The following is a 17,799-nucleotide window of genomic DNA, read 5'->3' on the forward strand; positions in this document are numbered from 1 at the left end:
TAACTGGGATGTTATATGTAAAATGTTATCAGGGTGTAAAATGTTTTGGTTCATGTGTAAGTTAATTGACATGCCTGGTCAGGGAAGCCTCCACTCCACTAGGGCTCGCAACTGAGTCATGCTTTTCTTCGTTGGTAGTCGGGTATAAATAGGGGTCGCGCACCTCTCCCGCTCTCTTTCCCGCACGGAGTCAAGTATAAAGAGGTGAGCGCTCCATCAATTTGCGACTATTTTACTTTTATCACTCACCCTAGGTCGCATGGGTAAACTTGTTGTGTGTTTTTGTTTAGGAGCGAGCTAAGCACTCACTGGAGGCTAACTGCTATATGCATTGTTCTTCTGTGACCAGTGACCAGCAATAAAGGGCCCGTGAACAGCAAGTGTGTCGGTCCATGTGTCCCATAACAAAACACAACGCAGCACGGCCAGTCACCAGAGGGACAGGCGAGGATTAAGAGGACAGATTAGAGACCCAAAGGCGACCGGTTACACTCACACTGTTATCAGCCTGGACATGTTGGTATTTACTACCATGTGGATACTGTTAGCCTGGTGTACTGTTGGCCAGTTGTAAAATATCATAAACTCTGCTATCATGGTGTTTCCCTGAATTTACCACTACTATTTACCAGTTTGCAAGCTGTTCTAGTGAAGCTTCATGGTGGTTTATTACAAAGAGCACCTGAATGCTCCATCAAGGTCAAGTTTGTGGTTTGTGTCATAGAAAACTGAAAGCACCTTCAGCCTGTGTAGTGTGATCAGTAAAGTTATCTAGTGTGGCCTTCGGCCATTTATTCTTGTTCTTCATCTTCTTTTCTGCACTTTGATGTGTGATTGTTAGTTGAAACTGTCTCATTATATATTCTTCTTCCTTGCAGGAGTTTTTTTGCAGTGGCGTAAGTAGAGGTCTGGATCTAATTGTGCCGTGTGGGCTCAACAGGAACTTGTTTTATGGATGCTGGGACTATGAGCATAAGCGACGAAAGGGGCTACTTAGCAGACCTCGGAGGCACCTTTACTGAGGATGCCCCCAGACCTCCAGTCCCAGGGGAAGAAGGTGAACTGGTGTGCAGCGAAGGATGTCAGTATGGCAACCTCGGCTTCTCCTCAAAGAATGAGAATCTCAAATGTGAAGCATCTGTGGCTACACCCAGGCGATCTGACTTGGACCTGGGTTATGAGCCGGAGGGCAGTGCGTCCCCCACTCCGCCCTATGTAAAGTGGGCAGAATCTCTTCACTCCCTCCTGGATGACCAGGATGGCATCCACCTTTTTAGGAGGTTCCTCAAGCAGGAGGACTGTGCAGATATATTGGACTTCTGGTTTGCATGCAGTGGCTTCCGCAAACTTGAAGCTAATGAGGGTAATGAGGAGAAGAAGGTAAAATTGGCAAAAGCTATCTATAAGAAATACATCTTGGACAACAGTGGAATTGTGTCCAGACAGATCAAACCAGCTACCAAGTCCTTCATCAAAGACTGTGTGATTAAGTTACACATTGATCCTGCAATGTTTGACCAGGCTCAGACTGAGATACAGACTGTGATGGAGGAAAATACCTACCCTTTATTCCTTAAATCCGACATTTATTTGGAATATACACAAACAGGGGGAGAGAGCCCTAAGCTGTACAGCGATCAAAACTCTGGTTCTGGGAATGGAAAGGGACTGCCAGGTTATTTACCAACTTTAAATGAAGATGAAGAATGGAGATGTGACCAAGAGCCAGAGGAGCAACCTGAGTGTGAACCCAACCATCTTGCTCAGAAGCTGTTAACAGAGACAGCACCACAGCAAGTTGCCAGCACTGCAAGATTCCAGGACAGTCATGAGTATAGGTAAATCCTTGCAGTAATCTAGAAAGCTTCACTTCAGCTCTAACTACACACCTTTTCTCTGCAAACTGCTGAATTGGAAATCATGAATGCTGCCTCAAGTTTAAAATGAAAACAATCTAAGAGTAGCACAAGAGACAAGTGAGATAAGAAGAAGAAATTGTGCGAAGTGATTATAGCTATGTTTGCACATTAGGTGCTAAAGAGACATCAGAGGTTTCAGAAGAAGAAGAACTTGCTGGTTAAGGCCAAAGAAATGTTCTTTGTGTTTCTTGTGCAGGTACCGGAGACATACCTGTTTTCCCATGGGCAGGGTTTTTAAGAGAAAGAGATCAAAATTTAAAAAAAGAAGAAAAACATTGCAATGATTATACACTGCCTTCTTGACATTATACAGTTACATTAATATGCACATCTACTCCACTAATTAAATTCAAAGTCAGTGTGTTCCTTAAATTTGGCAGGCAGAATCATCATCTAAATAATAGGTGGAATACTCAACTACATACTGAGGTTCAGTCAGCGAGATAGCTCAACCTAACAGTACAAATTGGTACAAGAAACGAGTTGACTGTGTTGGCCAGCAGTGTCAAAATCAAATCAAAATTTATTTGTATAGCACTTTAAAAACGTCTGGTTGATGAAAGTAAGTTACAAAAACAGGTAAGAACTAAAATAAGATTTTTAACATGTCGTTTCGACTTGGGCAGTTCCCCAAAAATATGAAAATAGCAAAGGTTATTCCACTGTATAAATCTGGTGATAAGCACAACTTCACAAATTATAGACCGGTTTCTCTGTTGTCACAATTTTCAAAAATCTTGAAAAAACTCTTTAATAACAGATTAGACACATTTATTGATAGACATAAAATCCTCTCTGATTGCCAGTATGGTTTTAGGTTGAACCAATCGACATCTTTGGCCATTACTGACCTGATGGAGGACATTACAAGTGCTATGGATGAGAAGAAATACACAATGGGAATATTTATTGATCTAAAAAAAGCATTTGACACAATCAATCATGAATTATTAATGGATAAGTTAGAAAAATATGGGATCAGAGGAATGGTTCTGAAATGGATTACAAGTTATTTGACACAGAGGCGTGAATTTGTGAGGTTGGGTGAATACCAATCGAGTGAGTTGGACATTGTATGTGGAGTGCCTCAGGGTTCAGTATTGGGACCTAAATTATTTATATTATACATTAACGATATATGCAAGGTTTCCAATTTAAAGTGGTTTTATTTGCTGACGACACTACCATATGGGCATCGGGTGAAAACCTACAGCAACTCTCTGGACGGGTTTCACAGGAACTTGAGAAGATAAAGAAATGGTGTGATAGTAATATACTATCTCTGAATTTGGATAAAACTAAATTTATGGTATTTGGGAATCGTAGACTAGATAATGAACTTCAATTGAAAATTGGGGGAGCTAATATAGAACGAGTATATGAAATTAAATTTCTAGGTGTCATAGTTGATGACAAATTCTCCTACACCAATGGAGCTTTCATACGGTCTACATTGTTAAAATGTTTTAATTTAGTGGGATATAAGACTGCTGTGTTTATGTATAAAGCCAGGAACAATTTATTACCTGGTGGAATTCAAAAGTTATTTAATGAAAGGGAAGGGGGATACAATTTAAGGGGTCAGTTAAACTTAAAAATTCATGCTATACGTACAACCAAAAAAAGATTCTGTATTTCTATAAGTGGTGTAGAACTATGGAATAATTTAAAGGTGGACATAAAAAATAGTACTAGAGTTTAAACGATAAGCATAAAGGTATGTGTCAATCAAGATGCATGCAAGAACAGGTTTAATGATTAATTAGATGGAACATTGTGGGTGTGGTGTAAGAAGGTTAGCACTCTGTAATAATTCTTTAGTATATTACTTGTGTGGCGTAGAAGATAATTATCTATGAATGTAATTATGTAGAATGTTAACACTCTGTAATAATTCTGTAGTATATTACTTGTGTGGTGTAGAGGATAATTATTTATGTAGAGATATTGCTTAGGACTTAAAAGTTGTAAAATGATGTCATGGGGTAGGACTAGATAAGTCTAACTTCTTCCTACTCCGTTCAAGCATGTACTAGGTATAAGTAAATTGATATTGGATTATTATTGTTGGATATGTGTGAAATTACATGTGTTGACATATCAACTGTTTTACATGCTTGAATGAATAAATCAAATCAAAATACAGGAATAAAACTAAATAGGAACATAAACACATGAATTACACAGAATCAGTAGTTAAAAGAAGGAAGCATCAGACAATATGATGTATTAAAAGCCAAAGTAAATAAATATGTTTTAACCAATGATTTAAAAGTTGTCAAGTCTGTAGATGATCTAACATTGGGAGGTAAACTATTCCACAATTTAGGAGCTGCAACGGTAAAAGCACAGTCAGCCCAGCGTTTGTATCTGGTCCTGGGAACCTCTAAAAGAAACTGGCTTGATGATCTGAGCAATCTTGTAGGTTTGCGCGACCTCACCAACTCAGCGAGGTAGGGCAGTGCAATGTGTCTGTGTGGAACAGCAGCATTAAAGGAAGTGTTGCTATGCTTTGAAATGCTATTCATTTCCAATGTGGGAAGACAAAATAGAATCAACCAGGTGTTATCTCTGCAGTGCAAAAATCTGCTGATCAATGCTAAGAAACATGTTTTGTTCAGTTTAGTGTGCCTAATTACAAGGCTGTACTTCGATTAAAATTTAGTGTTTGTATAATGCAACACGAGTATTATGATAATATGGAGATTAACTTTTATTGCAGACATCTCTACTAGTGTGACCAGTGTCTGTCTCACTGCTCTATTGTTTCTTCTGCTTTGAAGAATGAGTTGTCCTCACTTTGTGGATATTTGTGATTCTTGCAGATCCAGTTATTCTTCTTTTGATCTGATGTTGGTGCTTTGCATAATTTACAGCTCTGCATGATAGATTTTACAAGCAGGGACCTGCCCTCGCTAAGGACAAATGAATGAACTATGAGAATGTTGAATGCTTGTACTGTATATACTCGGTTGCTTGCGTGCTTGACAGTTTTGGAGAAGGTTAAGGCAGTTTGCATGGCTCTCTAGCACCGGCAGATGCCCAGCAGAGATAAAAGAATAGAGGGAAAATAGATAAGAAAGAAAAGGGAGGATGATGAAAAGTGTAAGCACAAGTATGGAGGCTTGAGTGGGTTAAATAGTGACAACAGAGCTCGGGTCAGGTCCTGCTCCTGAACTACCGATAAGTACATTATCTCCATTAAGTGATATGGTCTGAATATCCCCTTACTTTTTTACCCTCAGGTGTACAGGATTTAAAAATGATTTAGTCTAATGCAGTTTGAAGAATACTACATTCATATTATTGCCATAATCTACAGGGTTAACATCGCACTTGTCCAATGACTTGTCTTCAGATCCTGCTACATATAAACATGTAGCAGGATCTGAAATTGTACATGAGAGTTTATTCAGTGGGAGCATAAGTTTCATTGTATGGTATTTTAATAAACTCAAACAGCATTTGGCTGTACCAGTTGAATAGACCTGCTAGTTTTCATTTACCCTCTTTCTTATAGTTTTTATCTAACACATTGTTTGGATAGGACAGCATTCCAAATGTTTGCTAGGGCTTGCTAGTTGTTGTTTAACAGCCTGAATTATTAAGAGAAGATATGTTAATGAAGGAGTGTTAGGTGTGTGGGGGCGGTTCTGGGACAGTAGAACACACTTCTCTGTTTTATCACAGTTGAACAATTTGAAATCTCAACAAAAATAAAAGAGAAAAAGAAAGAAATCTGCATAATTAACTACCACAGGAATTTCACCATTTGAGCTCATTTTCACATCATTATTTCAGCAATCAAGCATTTGGCTGGAATACCAAAGACACGCTTCATTTTTAAATAGCCTTTTAGCGTCACCCATTGGGTTCTCATGAAACTAAATTTTGCATCATTTGTGTCTGATCTTTTTTGGATACAGGCAACGAAAGACATTAAACACCTAAATCAGCTTTAAGAAATCTGATGACTTGAAAGAGAATGACCTCTACATTCATTTATGTTTTGGGAGATTTTGGAAATGTGGCCAGCTCAGTTTTGTTCTCATTCAAGTAAGATGTTCACTTCAAAGGCAAGACTTCATTGTCTTTTTAATTTTAATGAAAGCAGTTGCCTTTGAGTGATCTTTAGAGGCCCAGATCTGCATACTAGACTGAAGTGGAGGCAAACATGGAACAACAATACAGATGACTTTATGTTGTTTATTCTGTATTGAGTTTTGGAGTCACACCATGATCAGTGACAATACTGAGCGTTTTTAAAAAGTTTTTTTGACCTTTACATGCATTTAGCAGCTGACATGAAAGGCAGACAAGCAGTATAGAAGGAGAGAGAAAGAGAATGGCATGTGGAAGTTGTGATTACATGGCAGGCAGCTGAGGACACCATGGTCAGTTTCTCTACCACTATGATGTGGCCAACTAAATGCAGTGTGAGCATACTGAATGTGTGAAATATGTCCTAAAAAGATTACTTCACCCTTGGATGGGGACCCAGAGTCGGGCTATCTGAGGTTAACATGGGCCTGTGGGAGATTTCTCAGGCTGAGATGGGTAATTATTGGTATTTTGTACTTAAAACATAGGTTAAGATTTCTCCAAGTATGTCTTAAAACAACAGTGAACATTAAAACAGTTTAGATCATTTCTGTTGTTTATACATTAATGTACTTCCAGTGGAAGCGATGGGGACAAAGCCCACAGTCTGTGCAATAAAACAAAGTTTAAGATAGTATGAGCCCTCAGCAGCCTGAGTTAATCAGTTGGGCATTTACCAAATGCCCAGGTCCGCTACTGAAACTGTTACCATTAATATATGGTTATGAGAAGTGTTCTTGTGAATGGTTGGGGAACTGTGAGCAGTGTTGCAGGACAGTTTTACTCCCAAGAATCATCTCATTTGTCTTGAATCAAATAACAGATTGCATTAGAAAGACTTGACCCTCTTGCCCTCATCATTTTTCTTTTATTTGCCATTATCAGTTGTGTAGGCAAGTATAATCACAACTTTAAAAGTCGTTTTTGGGAGACTGCAAATTTAATTTTTCCCAACCCTTGGCTGTAATTACTCACTGCTGTTGAATGTAGATGCTAATGGAAGTGAGTTGATCACAAAGGCTTCATATTGAAGTCCCAGTGCTTCTGCATCATTCTTCTGTACAGGGAGAAAGCCTGGGATACATTTAAAAGTTTAATCTACAGTAGGTCAACCTCATCATCAGTGAGCGCCCATGCCCTGTCACCAGTGTCACCACTGTCTGTCCTTCCTTAGACATTGTTGTTAGGTACTAACCACTGCAGACTGGGAACACACTGGGAGAAGCTCTGACCCAGTCATCAGCCATCAGAGTTTGGCCCTTGTCTGAATCACTCAGTTCCTTATGTTTGTGTGTTTTCGTTGCTTCCAACATATGAACTTCAAAGCCTAATACACCTCACACACTGTAATGAGATAATCAGTGTTATTCACATCACCGGTCAGTGGTCATAATGTTATGGCTGATCCGTATAAATGTCCTTTTGCCAGAATATTTGTCACATCATTTCATTTTTCAACATTTCCTGTGTGTCTTCATTTTTCTAGACATGCACCATATCGGGAGCCCATCAACCCGTACTATGTCAGCACTGGTTATGCTGTGGCTCCAGCCACCAGTGCCAACGATAGTGAGCAGCAGAGTATGTCCAGCGACGCAGACACAATTTCCCTAACCGACAGAAGTGTGTATGTTTCTTATCACACACACAGACACACACATTTTTTGCATAAAGTTGTTATACCACATCATAACGGCTTTGGCTGGATCATCAGAGATTGTCATCAAAATGAAAAATGGAACCAAGACATGTCTTCTAAATTGGCACAACTAGAAGACCAAAAAAAAAGTTTAATTGGCTTCAGAATTAATATTCTTGCCTATTTATCCTGTGCTCAAACTTAGCAACACAAGCAGTGACTAAAGACCCGTTAGTCACACTAATCAGGAATGTTAAAAACTCACTGGAAATTAAATCATCTCTGATGGAACATAAATGAAAATCCTAACCTACTGACCTCTTTTGCATTACACCAGAACCAGTCTGAAATATTTCCAAAGTGAGTCTTTATAGTTGCACTTCTTAACCTGCAGTAAGCAAAGCAGAATTGTTCTTCTTTCACAGATACTGTAACTTTGTCCAAACACAGATGAGACCAAAGACGATGTGCTGTACAATTTGGGATCTTTTACAAGCAGGACATGTATTTCATTTGAGTGTGAAATCAGGCATCTGCTGGTGGAAAATAATGAAAAATGATTTTTTTTTTTAGGTGCAGAGACAGCACTGGGGAATTAAGGCAAATACACTTCAAAGCCTGCACAACTGGACAAAAATGTGATTGAAGCTGAATAAATTAGAAACTGTTACCAGCTAATTGGTCCAGAGCTCCCAGCACAAGAAAGTGTAAAACCCAGCATGAGCAAAACCAAATGGACTCATGGATGCATTAACATGTAACTATAATCTGCCAGACCACTTGTGGTGCAGGAGGGACACAATGAGCATGTGAGAGTACCTGTCCTGCTGTACTGATTAATCAAGACTTTAGGCAAACATTCAGTGAGAAGCTTCCCACTTCAAAGCTGCCTGTGTTGTTTTTTCATGAGGATGTTTTATAAAAATGTCTTTGTTGTTAATTCCAGAGACGCCGTTCCACCCTACAGATACCGTAAACAGCATCACCGGGAGATGCATGAAAGTGCCAAAGCAAATGGGCGAGTGCCACTACCTCATATTCCAGTGAGTTATTCATGGGCTACTTCCTTCCCTGTTACTTTCTGCCTCTACACTGCTCTCTCTTTAACTGTCTGTCTCAGCTTTATTTTTCCCCGCTTCCACCACTGGAGATGTGCATATTTAAGCTCTGCTGTGTCGCAGGGCCTGTGATGGAGTATAAGAATAGCTGATGGTGAAAAAGAAGGCTGTCTAAATGCAGCTTGATGCTTTCATATGCTGTGTGCGCTGAAGCCTAGCAGACAAGAATCCTCCCCTGTGACAGCCTGATGACTCCCTCTGCAGCTTAGGCTGTCTCTTGGTAGGAAAACCCTGGCTCTAATTAGGCCTCGGAGTGAAGAATCAAATTAAAACTCCACATAGCATTCCATTAGGATGCATGGATCGACTGTACAGTAGAGCAAAAATCTCCAAAGCATAGCTTTCACATTTTCTAACCCCAAGAAATGAATCATGGCTTTACTTCATTGTTGATAAAAAGACTGACAAGGCTTGTAGGTTATGCTTTTTCTATTGCTACTTTGTTTTCCAACCTTTTCTTACCATATTATTGGTAGTTAAAGCTTTGAATTGCTGTGATTTCCAAACTGGTGATAGCTGGAGAAGAAATTCATGTTACTCGTGTACTTAACATACGAGTTTAAAATTATATTAATTACTGTCCATAGTTCAGAAAATCATTTTGAAATGTAAACTAGAAAAAATAGGTCCATGCCAAATCTAGATTTAATTATTTTTTTCTGTAGAAACCTTATCAAATAGATGTAGTTATCATATCAAAGCTTGAAAAGTGATGCATTTTTGATGCACAAACAATAGACACTGGGAAGTCTGAGCCCACATCAAATTTATAGCAGTGGTTAAGAAGAATACAGTCTGTATTTGCTTTTAACAATCACTTTGGACACTTTAACACTTGACACTGTCCAGTATAATGTTTCCTGTTTATGCTTTAGTCCTTTCATGTGGTCACTGACAGGATTATAAAAGGTCAGGGTGGTAAATCTGCCCATATGGTGTTGACAGTAATGCAGTGGTTCTTCCTCCAGCGCACAAACTGGATTCCAAAGGACATACATGTGGAGCCAGAAAGGTTTGCTGCAGAGCTGATCAACAGACTGGAGGGGGTACTGAGGGACAGAGTGGCTCAAGAGAGACTAGAGGAGCGACTGAAGAGAGTTCGATTGGTATGTCAACTTTTGTTCTTTTTTTTTTTTTTTTTTTTAGCAAGTGTGAATAAGCAGAAGTTCACAGTGGGAGTACTGTCTGTAGATTTGGTGACATTTAACATAAGGTAATAAAGAAACATTTATTTTATTTGCTGTCAGCTTTTCTTATAACAGCATCGTTTTTAGGGCTGTTTCAAGCCTGTACAAACTATGTCAACGCAAGAGTTACGCAAGTGTGTCTGTACATACAAGCGTGGCTGTGCTGAGTCTTGGCAGATGTGATAACTACTCACCCAACGGGGGGGTAAGAAACATCGGCCCATGATCCAGTACGAATGAAAATTGCTGCCATAGAGGAGTGTAGGATTTTGCTTCTGCTAAATTGTTGCAGGTAAAAGATACAGTAAAAAGAAACATGCAGTTGCCATATCATAACAACTTGGCACATCGTGGTTTTTTTTTTTTATTGCACACCAAAAAACAGTACCCACATTAGCGAAAATTTGTGAAATAATACTCGCACTTGTTGTGTTACCAAGTTCTGGACGACACATTTTGCTATGCAAGTACGCAGCAAACCCTCCTTGCGTAACTAGAAGCATTTACAGCTGTGTAGCTTGCGTAGATTCTGAAAGAGCCCCTACTCAGTCAAGGTAAACTTTGAAGTCATGTTAGGGACTGTAACTGTTTGAATGCTACTGCCACCATGACATTTTGGTGATAGTAGCTGAATAATATTAGTGGCCAAGGGGAAAAGAAACAATGAATCTAGGAGCAAGCAAGTACTGATTATTTTCATTACTGATTTACTCCGCCAGTTTTTTCTAGATTGATTGATTACATTGCCAATAAAATGTCAGAAAATAGTGAAAACTATTTCACAGAGCCCATGATCATATTCCATAATCTGTATGACGAGCAATACAAAAACAACCGAACTGAATAATAAACTTAGCTCTATAACATTTTGTATAACAAATTTTTAATTAATAAACCTGAAAGCTTCTGTTAAACAGATGACATTTTGAATCCATCCATTATCTATACCGCATATTCCTGAAGAGAGTCACAGGGGGCTGGACCCAATCCCAGCCGGGTGAGAGGCGGGGTCCACCCTGGACAGGTCACCATTCTGTCACAGGGCTGACATGTAGACAGAAACCACTTACTCCTAGGGGCAATTTAGAGAAACCAGTCAACCTAAGCTGCATGTCTTTGGACTGTGGGAGGAAGCTGGAGTACCCGGAGAGAACCCACACAGACACAGGGAGAACACGCAAACCCCACACAGAAAGGCCCCGGGTCGGCCGGAGCTCAAACCCAGAACCTTCTTGCTATGAGGCGACAGTGCTAACCACCGCCCTAATTTTAGGACAGATTAAATAAATTGACCTTAGATAGTATATTGAAAAGCAGACTGTTGGTTGGAGAGTATTAGTAGATACAACCAATGCAAGATGTGTGGCCAGCCACTTGGCTTCAAGTTTTCAGCAACAAAGGAGACTTAAATCTGTCTGGCCTTAATGAAATTAATGAGGCCAGCCATTTGAATGGGGAATAAAAACACATTATGAATCATTTGAAGAATTCTGTCCTCGGCCTGTCAGCGATCTGGCTATGTTGATCAGATGAAGCACCTGCACACTCGGCCACTTGCAAGCCTGGAACAGTGTGCCGTCTGTTTAATGTCACTTGAACAGCGATGAAATGGTCACTGCTACCACAAATGAAATCTCCCTCAGGACACAGAGCCAAGTATTAATTCTCAAGGCAGATAATTTATGTGGTTGGGCGCTGAAAAGAGAGAGACTGCCATCATACAGTTTAGGTTTGCTTTATTAAACATGGAGGCAAGAATGAAATGACTATGTTTATCAAGTGATATTCTGGGTCTGGAAAAGGAAACGTGAACTTAAGTTTTAGCTTTTTAACCACAATATCTGAGGTTTTAAAATGACCAGGATTTAAAGATCTGGTTCCAAATGTATGTTAACATTTTATTGCTGTGGGGAAAAGAACCACAGTCTGATTTCACGAGGATGTGAGTAACTTTCTTCCACAGTCTGCTAAGAATGAAATTGTGGCTTCACCTAACATGATTACATGTAGAACAATGGGCCTTGTGGTCCAGCTGTGCACTGGATCATTTACACACAAGAACAGCAGACTCAATGTGAAAAGGATGGTCATTACTGGTCTGAATTAGATTTTTATTTGGAGTTAACAAGATGACAGGGCATGCAACCATTCGCACTGCTATTCCTCATAAGGAGAGGCGTGGCATTTTATGAATGAGCTAGACTGTCATCAGTAAATGCCTTCCACCACCATCTGCTGCTGTTTGCCAAGGATTTTCATTGTCAAATGGAAAAGAGGGAGGCAGTGTAAAAATGTGCTCAAATGAAGATGTTATGGTTTGGAATGATTGACATTCTGGTTATAAATGAGTAGAAAATCCTTTCCTTCTCAAACATATTTCAGCCTCATGTGAGTCAAAGTCTTGGATTTTGGTGCTTAATAATTTTACAAGGTCTACTAACTGATACTACCTCAATACTGTATCCCATTTCCATTTCTTCTCTCCTCTACAAGGTAACAGTTGACCTTTAGTCTTTCTGGCCTGTGGTGTGGTAATCTAATGACAATATTAAAGATAAAAATGAGGCACAGGGGAAGTGGAAATTATGTACAATAGGCTGAGAATCCCTTTGTTCTGTCTTTGATACAGTCATAGCAAATGAATGGTGAACATGAGGCAACAACTCAGTTTTCTGGCATGCTCACAAGTGAAAGTTTAATTATTACCATAACTGACAGAAAAATGTAGGTATGTGCTGGCTAAAAGCGACACCACTACCTACTATTGTCTTTCCACTGTCTCTTTGTTCACTCTCCTCCCGTCTAACTTCACACAGGATGCAGTACAGATAAAAGCTCTGCAGTAAGGCGCTCACTGCTCCAACTGTAATAAAAACATTGTTCTTGGTTCACATCTTGCTGGTGAATACAGCTGAACATTCTGTAATCTGCACTTGCACAATATGTTATTCCTCTCATGTGTTATATGAAAATCTGAGATAAAATATAAAATTTAGAATTGCCATACATTTAGCAGCAATAGTTTTGTAAGAATGTTGTGCCACATAAGGATTGCAGCTTGACCAGTTTTAGAAAGTAAATTTCTCCCAGCACTGCTGTTTTATTTCATCGCTGCATGTCCTCCACTTGCTAAGGGCCCACTTGTCAAAACGTGCCAAGTACTCCTGTAGCACACAACCCACTCCATGATTCCCCCTTAAGCAGATACTGTCAGGGAGTAATTTTGTCCGAGTCACTCAAAGTTGAAAATGTGCATCACTTGAACATGTCATTATATGATATAACAGAGGTGTGTGATGTCCATACATATATCTGATAGTGTTGAATTCTTGGCCGTCTGCAAACCTCTGCAGTACGTTTAGCATGTGGTGAAAATCTGCCATCTGCAGGTTGAAATGAATACAGCACATGCATCCCGCAGAAACGATCTTTAGTTCTACCAAATGTCTTGGGAAAGAAACTGTAAAATATATGAATCTCTATAAGGCTAAGGTTTTGTTTTGAAGTGTCACACAGATATTCATACCACACCCTGACATACTGAATATACTGTGTTTCTGTTTTTGTACTGAAGGAAGAAGAAGGTGATGAAGGCATTGTGATGTTCACAGCTACATCATTATCTGGTCATAGGTTTCCCCCTGGTGTCTATCGACAGAATTACACCTCCTGTTATGCTGACATCACCTACAGTGGTTCTTTTCTAAAAGATGCTCATGAGGAGAACCCTGAGAGCATCCTGGATGACCACGTCAAACGAGTCATGAAGACTCCCGGCTGCCAGTCACCAGGGACAGGCCGCCATTCTCCCAAGTCAAACTCGCCAGATGGTTTCCCAGGGGGCAAAGGGTTGGGGCTTGGGATACCGCTGTCATTGGGTCAGAGTAAACATCCATCTAGGCATGGTTTCAAGGGAGAGACCAGCCATTTGTATCACCACAAACACGCACACCACATCCACCACACAGACAGTGGGAAGCCCAAAGAGCAGGCAGAGAGTGAGGCAGCAATGCATGTGCATGGCAGCTTTCCCTGGGGCATGGAGTCAAGTCAGTACGGATCAAAGCCTCGCAACTATACAGATGGCATGGGATTCAACTATGTGGAGCATTCAGGTTACAGGTACACACCAAACTTGAGCGTTTGAGACCTTTTTTTTTGTGATTAATACACCTAAAATGTTATTTGCTTTGCTTCTTACTGGTTGATTTCTTCCATTGTATAGTAGTAAAGGTGGCACACAGTGTAAAAGAGGATACAAGAAAGGTGAGGATGTACGGACTTATGATACCTCAGGACCTGCAGAGGACATGGAGAAAAAACAGAAGATCCTTTTATGGCTGATGGAAGGACAGAAAGAAACAGTTCAACATAAGAGGAGCCCATATGGGTCAGTGACAAGAGTGCAAGCTTTTTTGTTTGTTTTGTTTAAATATCAAGTGCAAAGGCACACACTGCAGCCTAACTGTAATATTATCAAGTTGTGTTCTTGTTTTAAAATATCACTGGTTGTGTCAACTTGTAGGAAAATGTCCTCCTTCCTTTTGCGCCCACCACCAGTCAAAGCAGAAATAAAGTTGCTATGATTGTATTTCTGTTCTGGTTGGGCATTTCCCTATTCAGTTGCATTAGAGAATAGTCTTTGACTGCTCTTGTTTGGTTTGATTGCCGATGTCTTTTACATTTTTAGGAGTACTACTGGATCCAAGAGAACTACAAGTCATGAGGGATCTCGTCTCAGCTCAGCAGGGTTGGTGCGCCACTGCACGAACACCCAATTGCGGAACAATGTGCAGCCATCTCACCCTTTCATCCAGGATCCTGCCATGCCCCCCAACCCAGCTCCCAGCCCCCTCATCCAGCTGGAGGAGGTTCGCCGGCGGCTTGAGGAGGAGAGAATGAAGTCTGGACCTTTACAACCCAAGCAACGGTATGTAGAAATACACTCACCGGCCACTTTATTAGGTACACCTGCACAATTGTCTGCAATTCAATGCAATACTTCCACCTTAACATGTGTTTATGAAGCTTAAAATGTTTCAGTGTTTGGTGAAATTGTCATAAACGTATGAATTCAATTATACTTATTGAGGCCATAGTTAAAGGCGGTGTTGTACTGGACTACATTATATTCAGAGGTGTTCCTAATATTCTGACCCTCATGTCTACGGAGGATAAAAAAATATAGACACCTTTAAATATAACATAGTGACAAGTGAGTGTACATGTCCCAATACCACAGTCAGTCAATTTAATCAGCAACAGTTTTTCAAAAGATTTTTACTTTACTGACAAGAACACAAGTCTGAGCTGTTATCCTAGTCATTCTGTCAAAACCTTTTTGTGTTCTCTAGCCCGTGTGCTTCTCAAGAACAGTCTGTTACCAACTTCTGGGTTTGTTTGGGTCCTCAGGTATGTGATGGAGGTGATCCAGCGGGGTCGCACCGCAGTCAGGCCTGCACTGTTCCCTCCACTCAGCTTTGTGCCCACAGTTTCTGACAGCGAGGTCTCCGAGCCTGAGTATGTCCACTGTGTCCTGCCAATAATTTTCCTACTATATACAAATTCCCCCCACAGTAACCCACTTCACTGCCCATTCTCTGTACTTATGTGGGGATTAGATTCAGCCAGCATCCACATACTTCTTATCAGCTAAAAATGGTCGCTGTTACTGTGTGTGTTGCATAGTAAACCAGTAGGGGGTGTTGAGCAAGCAATAATGTACAATAAGGTGTCCAGAAAAATCAAAATAATCAGAGATTTAGGAACAGGATGACATTACTACACCAGGTCTATTATTGTCTAGATTGGAACACTACCACACCTATAATAGCGCCACTAAAAAAAAACAAGGATCAGATTTGATGGTAGAAAACATCAGATCTGCAGTTTATTTTCCATGAAGACAAAAAAGGGAGGATCACAGGAAGCAGAGGTGTACGTTTCTGTGCTCTCACAGAGGCGCGCTAGCTGTAGTCTTGAAGAGAGGTTCCGTTTTTGATGTTTCATAAGAAACATATTTTTGTTTGATGTTTGACTGACCTCTCTGATGGGTACTAAAGAGATGGAGGGGAACTGTGTAAGAGGCAGATGAAAGGCAGATTTCATAGCACTGCTAGTGGGTGAAGCCTCAGGGGAGACTGACTGAACCTTTCAGCAGCTCCAATGTCCAAACTCAAAAATGTTTAAAAGATAGCCCAAAGATTGGAACTTAGATAAGATGAAGGGTAGTGGTTATGAAACCACATGGTGATGGTGATTTGACTTGTATGTTATTTATTTTGACAAAAAAGATGAGTATAGGATATAAAACCCCTTTTATCAGTAAAACAGGCATTTTAAATCAACTAGCAGAAAAAATACCTGTATAGCAAGGCCACTTAGAAATGTAGTAACAATGACTTCTTTATTCATTTATTATATTATACTCTACACAAGGGGTTTTCAGAGTCCGACACTGGAGATAGCCCCTCAGACAATATTGAGACAACCATTAAAAGTATGATTAATTAGACATTAGCCATTCCTTTCTGCAATCTGCCACTGGATGTTCAACCAGCTGTCACTGGATTACTCTGATACTGAAGAAAACCTAAAAATGTGATGAGTCACAGGCAAATTCTGAGAAAAGAATCTTTTTCCTATGACTTCTCAGTAGGTGTTTACTCATGACCGACAGAGATACCGTTGGGAAGTGCAAGCCGCACTCAATGTAGAAATGTGCACGTCTGTGTGTCTGGGTTGGACGTGGCTATAAACATAAGGAGAACTGGTTTTGGCACAAATTGGAACTAAGTAAAACATATCTTAAGAATTTTATTCATCTGAATTTCTACCATAATATCCTGCCAATAAAATTGTATGTCCCTGTGAGCAAGGGTATAACTGGCCATCTCCTGCATGTTGTGGGACAGATGGATGTAATGTTGTGCAAATGTGCCCCCAGAGTAATATGATTACTAATGGACACTGACATCACTCAGCTGTTTGTAGATTTGTACTGAACACTAGTCTTCAAACTCAGCCAAACCCAAACTACTGTGTTAACTGTTACACTGCTGGATACAATTAGGGTACAATACATTTACATCTGAAACCTTAAGTAATTTAATCACTTACCTAGTAAAGTACTGTGTCCTTTGAATTTTGACATTACTGTCATTGTTTCAGCTGTTACAGTGGGGCAAAAAGTATTTAGTCAGCCACCAATTGTGCAAGTTCTCCCACTTAAAAAGATGAGAGAGGCCTGTAATTTACATCATAGGTATACTTCAACTATGAGAGACAGAATGAGAAAAACAAATCCAGAAAAATCACAGTCTGATTTTTAAAGAATTTATTTGCAAATTATGGTGGAAAATAAGTATTTGGCCACCTACAAACAAGCATGATTTCTGGCTCTCACAGACCTGTAACTTCTTCTTTAAGAGACTCCTCTGTCCTCGTTACCTGTATTAATGGCACCTGTTTGAACTTATCAGTATAAAAGACACCTGTCCACAACCTCAAACAGTTACACTCCAAACTCCACTATGGCCAAGACTAAAGAGCTGTCGAAGGACACCAGAAACAAAATTGTAGACCTGCACCAGGCTGGGAAGACTGAATCTGCAATAGGCAAGCAGCTTGGTGTGAAGAAATCAACTGTGGGAGCAATTATTAGAAAATGGAAGACATACAAGACCACTGATGATCTCCCTCGATCTGGGGCTCCACGCAAGATCTCACCCCGTGGAGTCAAAATGATCACAAGAACGGTGAGCAAAAATCCCAGAACCACACGGGGGGACCTAGTGAATGACCTGCAGAGAGCTGGGACCAAAGTAACAAAGGCT

General features: G+C 40.1%; 1 protein-coding gene across 4 annotated transcripts in view; it reads left to right on the forward strand.

Annotated features, from left to right (window-relative positions):
- Positions 1-17,799, forward strand: part of axin1 (axin 1) — a 30,200-nt gene that overhangs the window by 10,007 nt on the left and 2,394 nt on the right. For all 4 annotated transcript variants that reach the window (XM_020610315.1, XM_020610314.1, XM_020610316.1 and 1 more), the window contains 8 exons: positions 879-1,838; positions 7,507-7,647; positions 8,606-8,702; positions 9,746-9,883; positions 13,539-14,086; positions 14,190-14,354; positions 14,655-14,894; positions 15,377-15,484. In XM_020610315.1, the coding sequence (XP_020465971.1) occupies positions 952-1,838; positions 7,507-7,647; positions 8,606-8,702; positions 9,746-9,883; positions 13,539-14,086; positions 14,190-14,354; positions 14,655-14,894; positions 15,377-15,484 (2,324 nt within the window). In that variant the 5' untranslated portion in view covers positions 879-951. The remainder of the gene's footprint in view (positions 1-878; positions 1,839-7,506; positions 7,648-8,605; positions 8,703-9,745; positions 9,884-13,538; positions 14,087-14,189; positions 14,355-14,654; positions 14,895-15,376; positions 15,485-17,799) is intronic.

This window comes from Monopterus albus, unplaced genomic scaffold, assembly GCF_001952655.1.
Source record: "Monopterus albus unplaced genomic scaffold, M_albus_1.0 scaffold105.1, whole genome shotgun sequence".
Taxonomy (NCBI): Eukaryota; Metazoa; Chordata; class Actinopteri; order Synbranchiformes; family Synbranchidae; genus Monopterus; species Monopterus albus.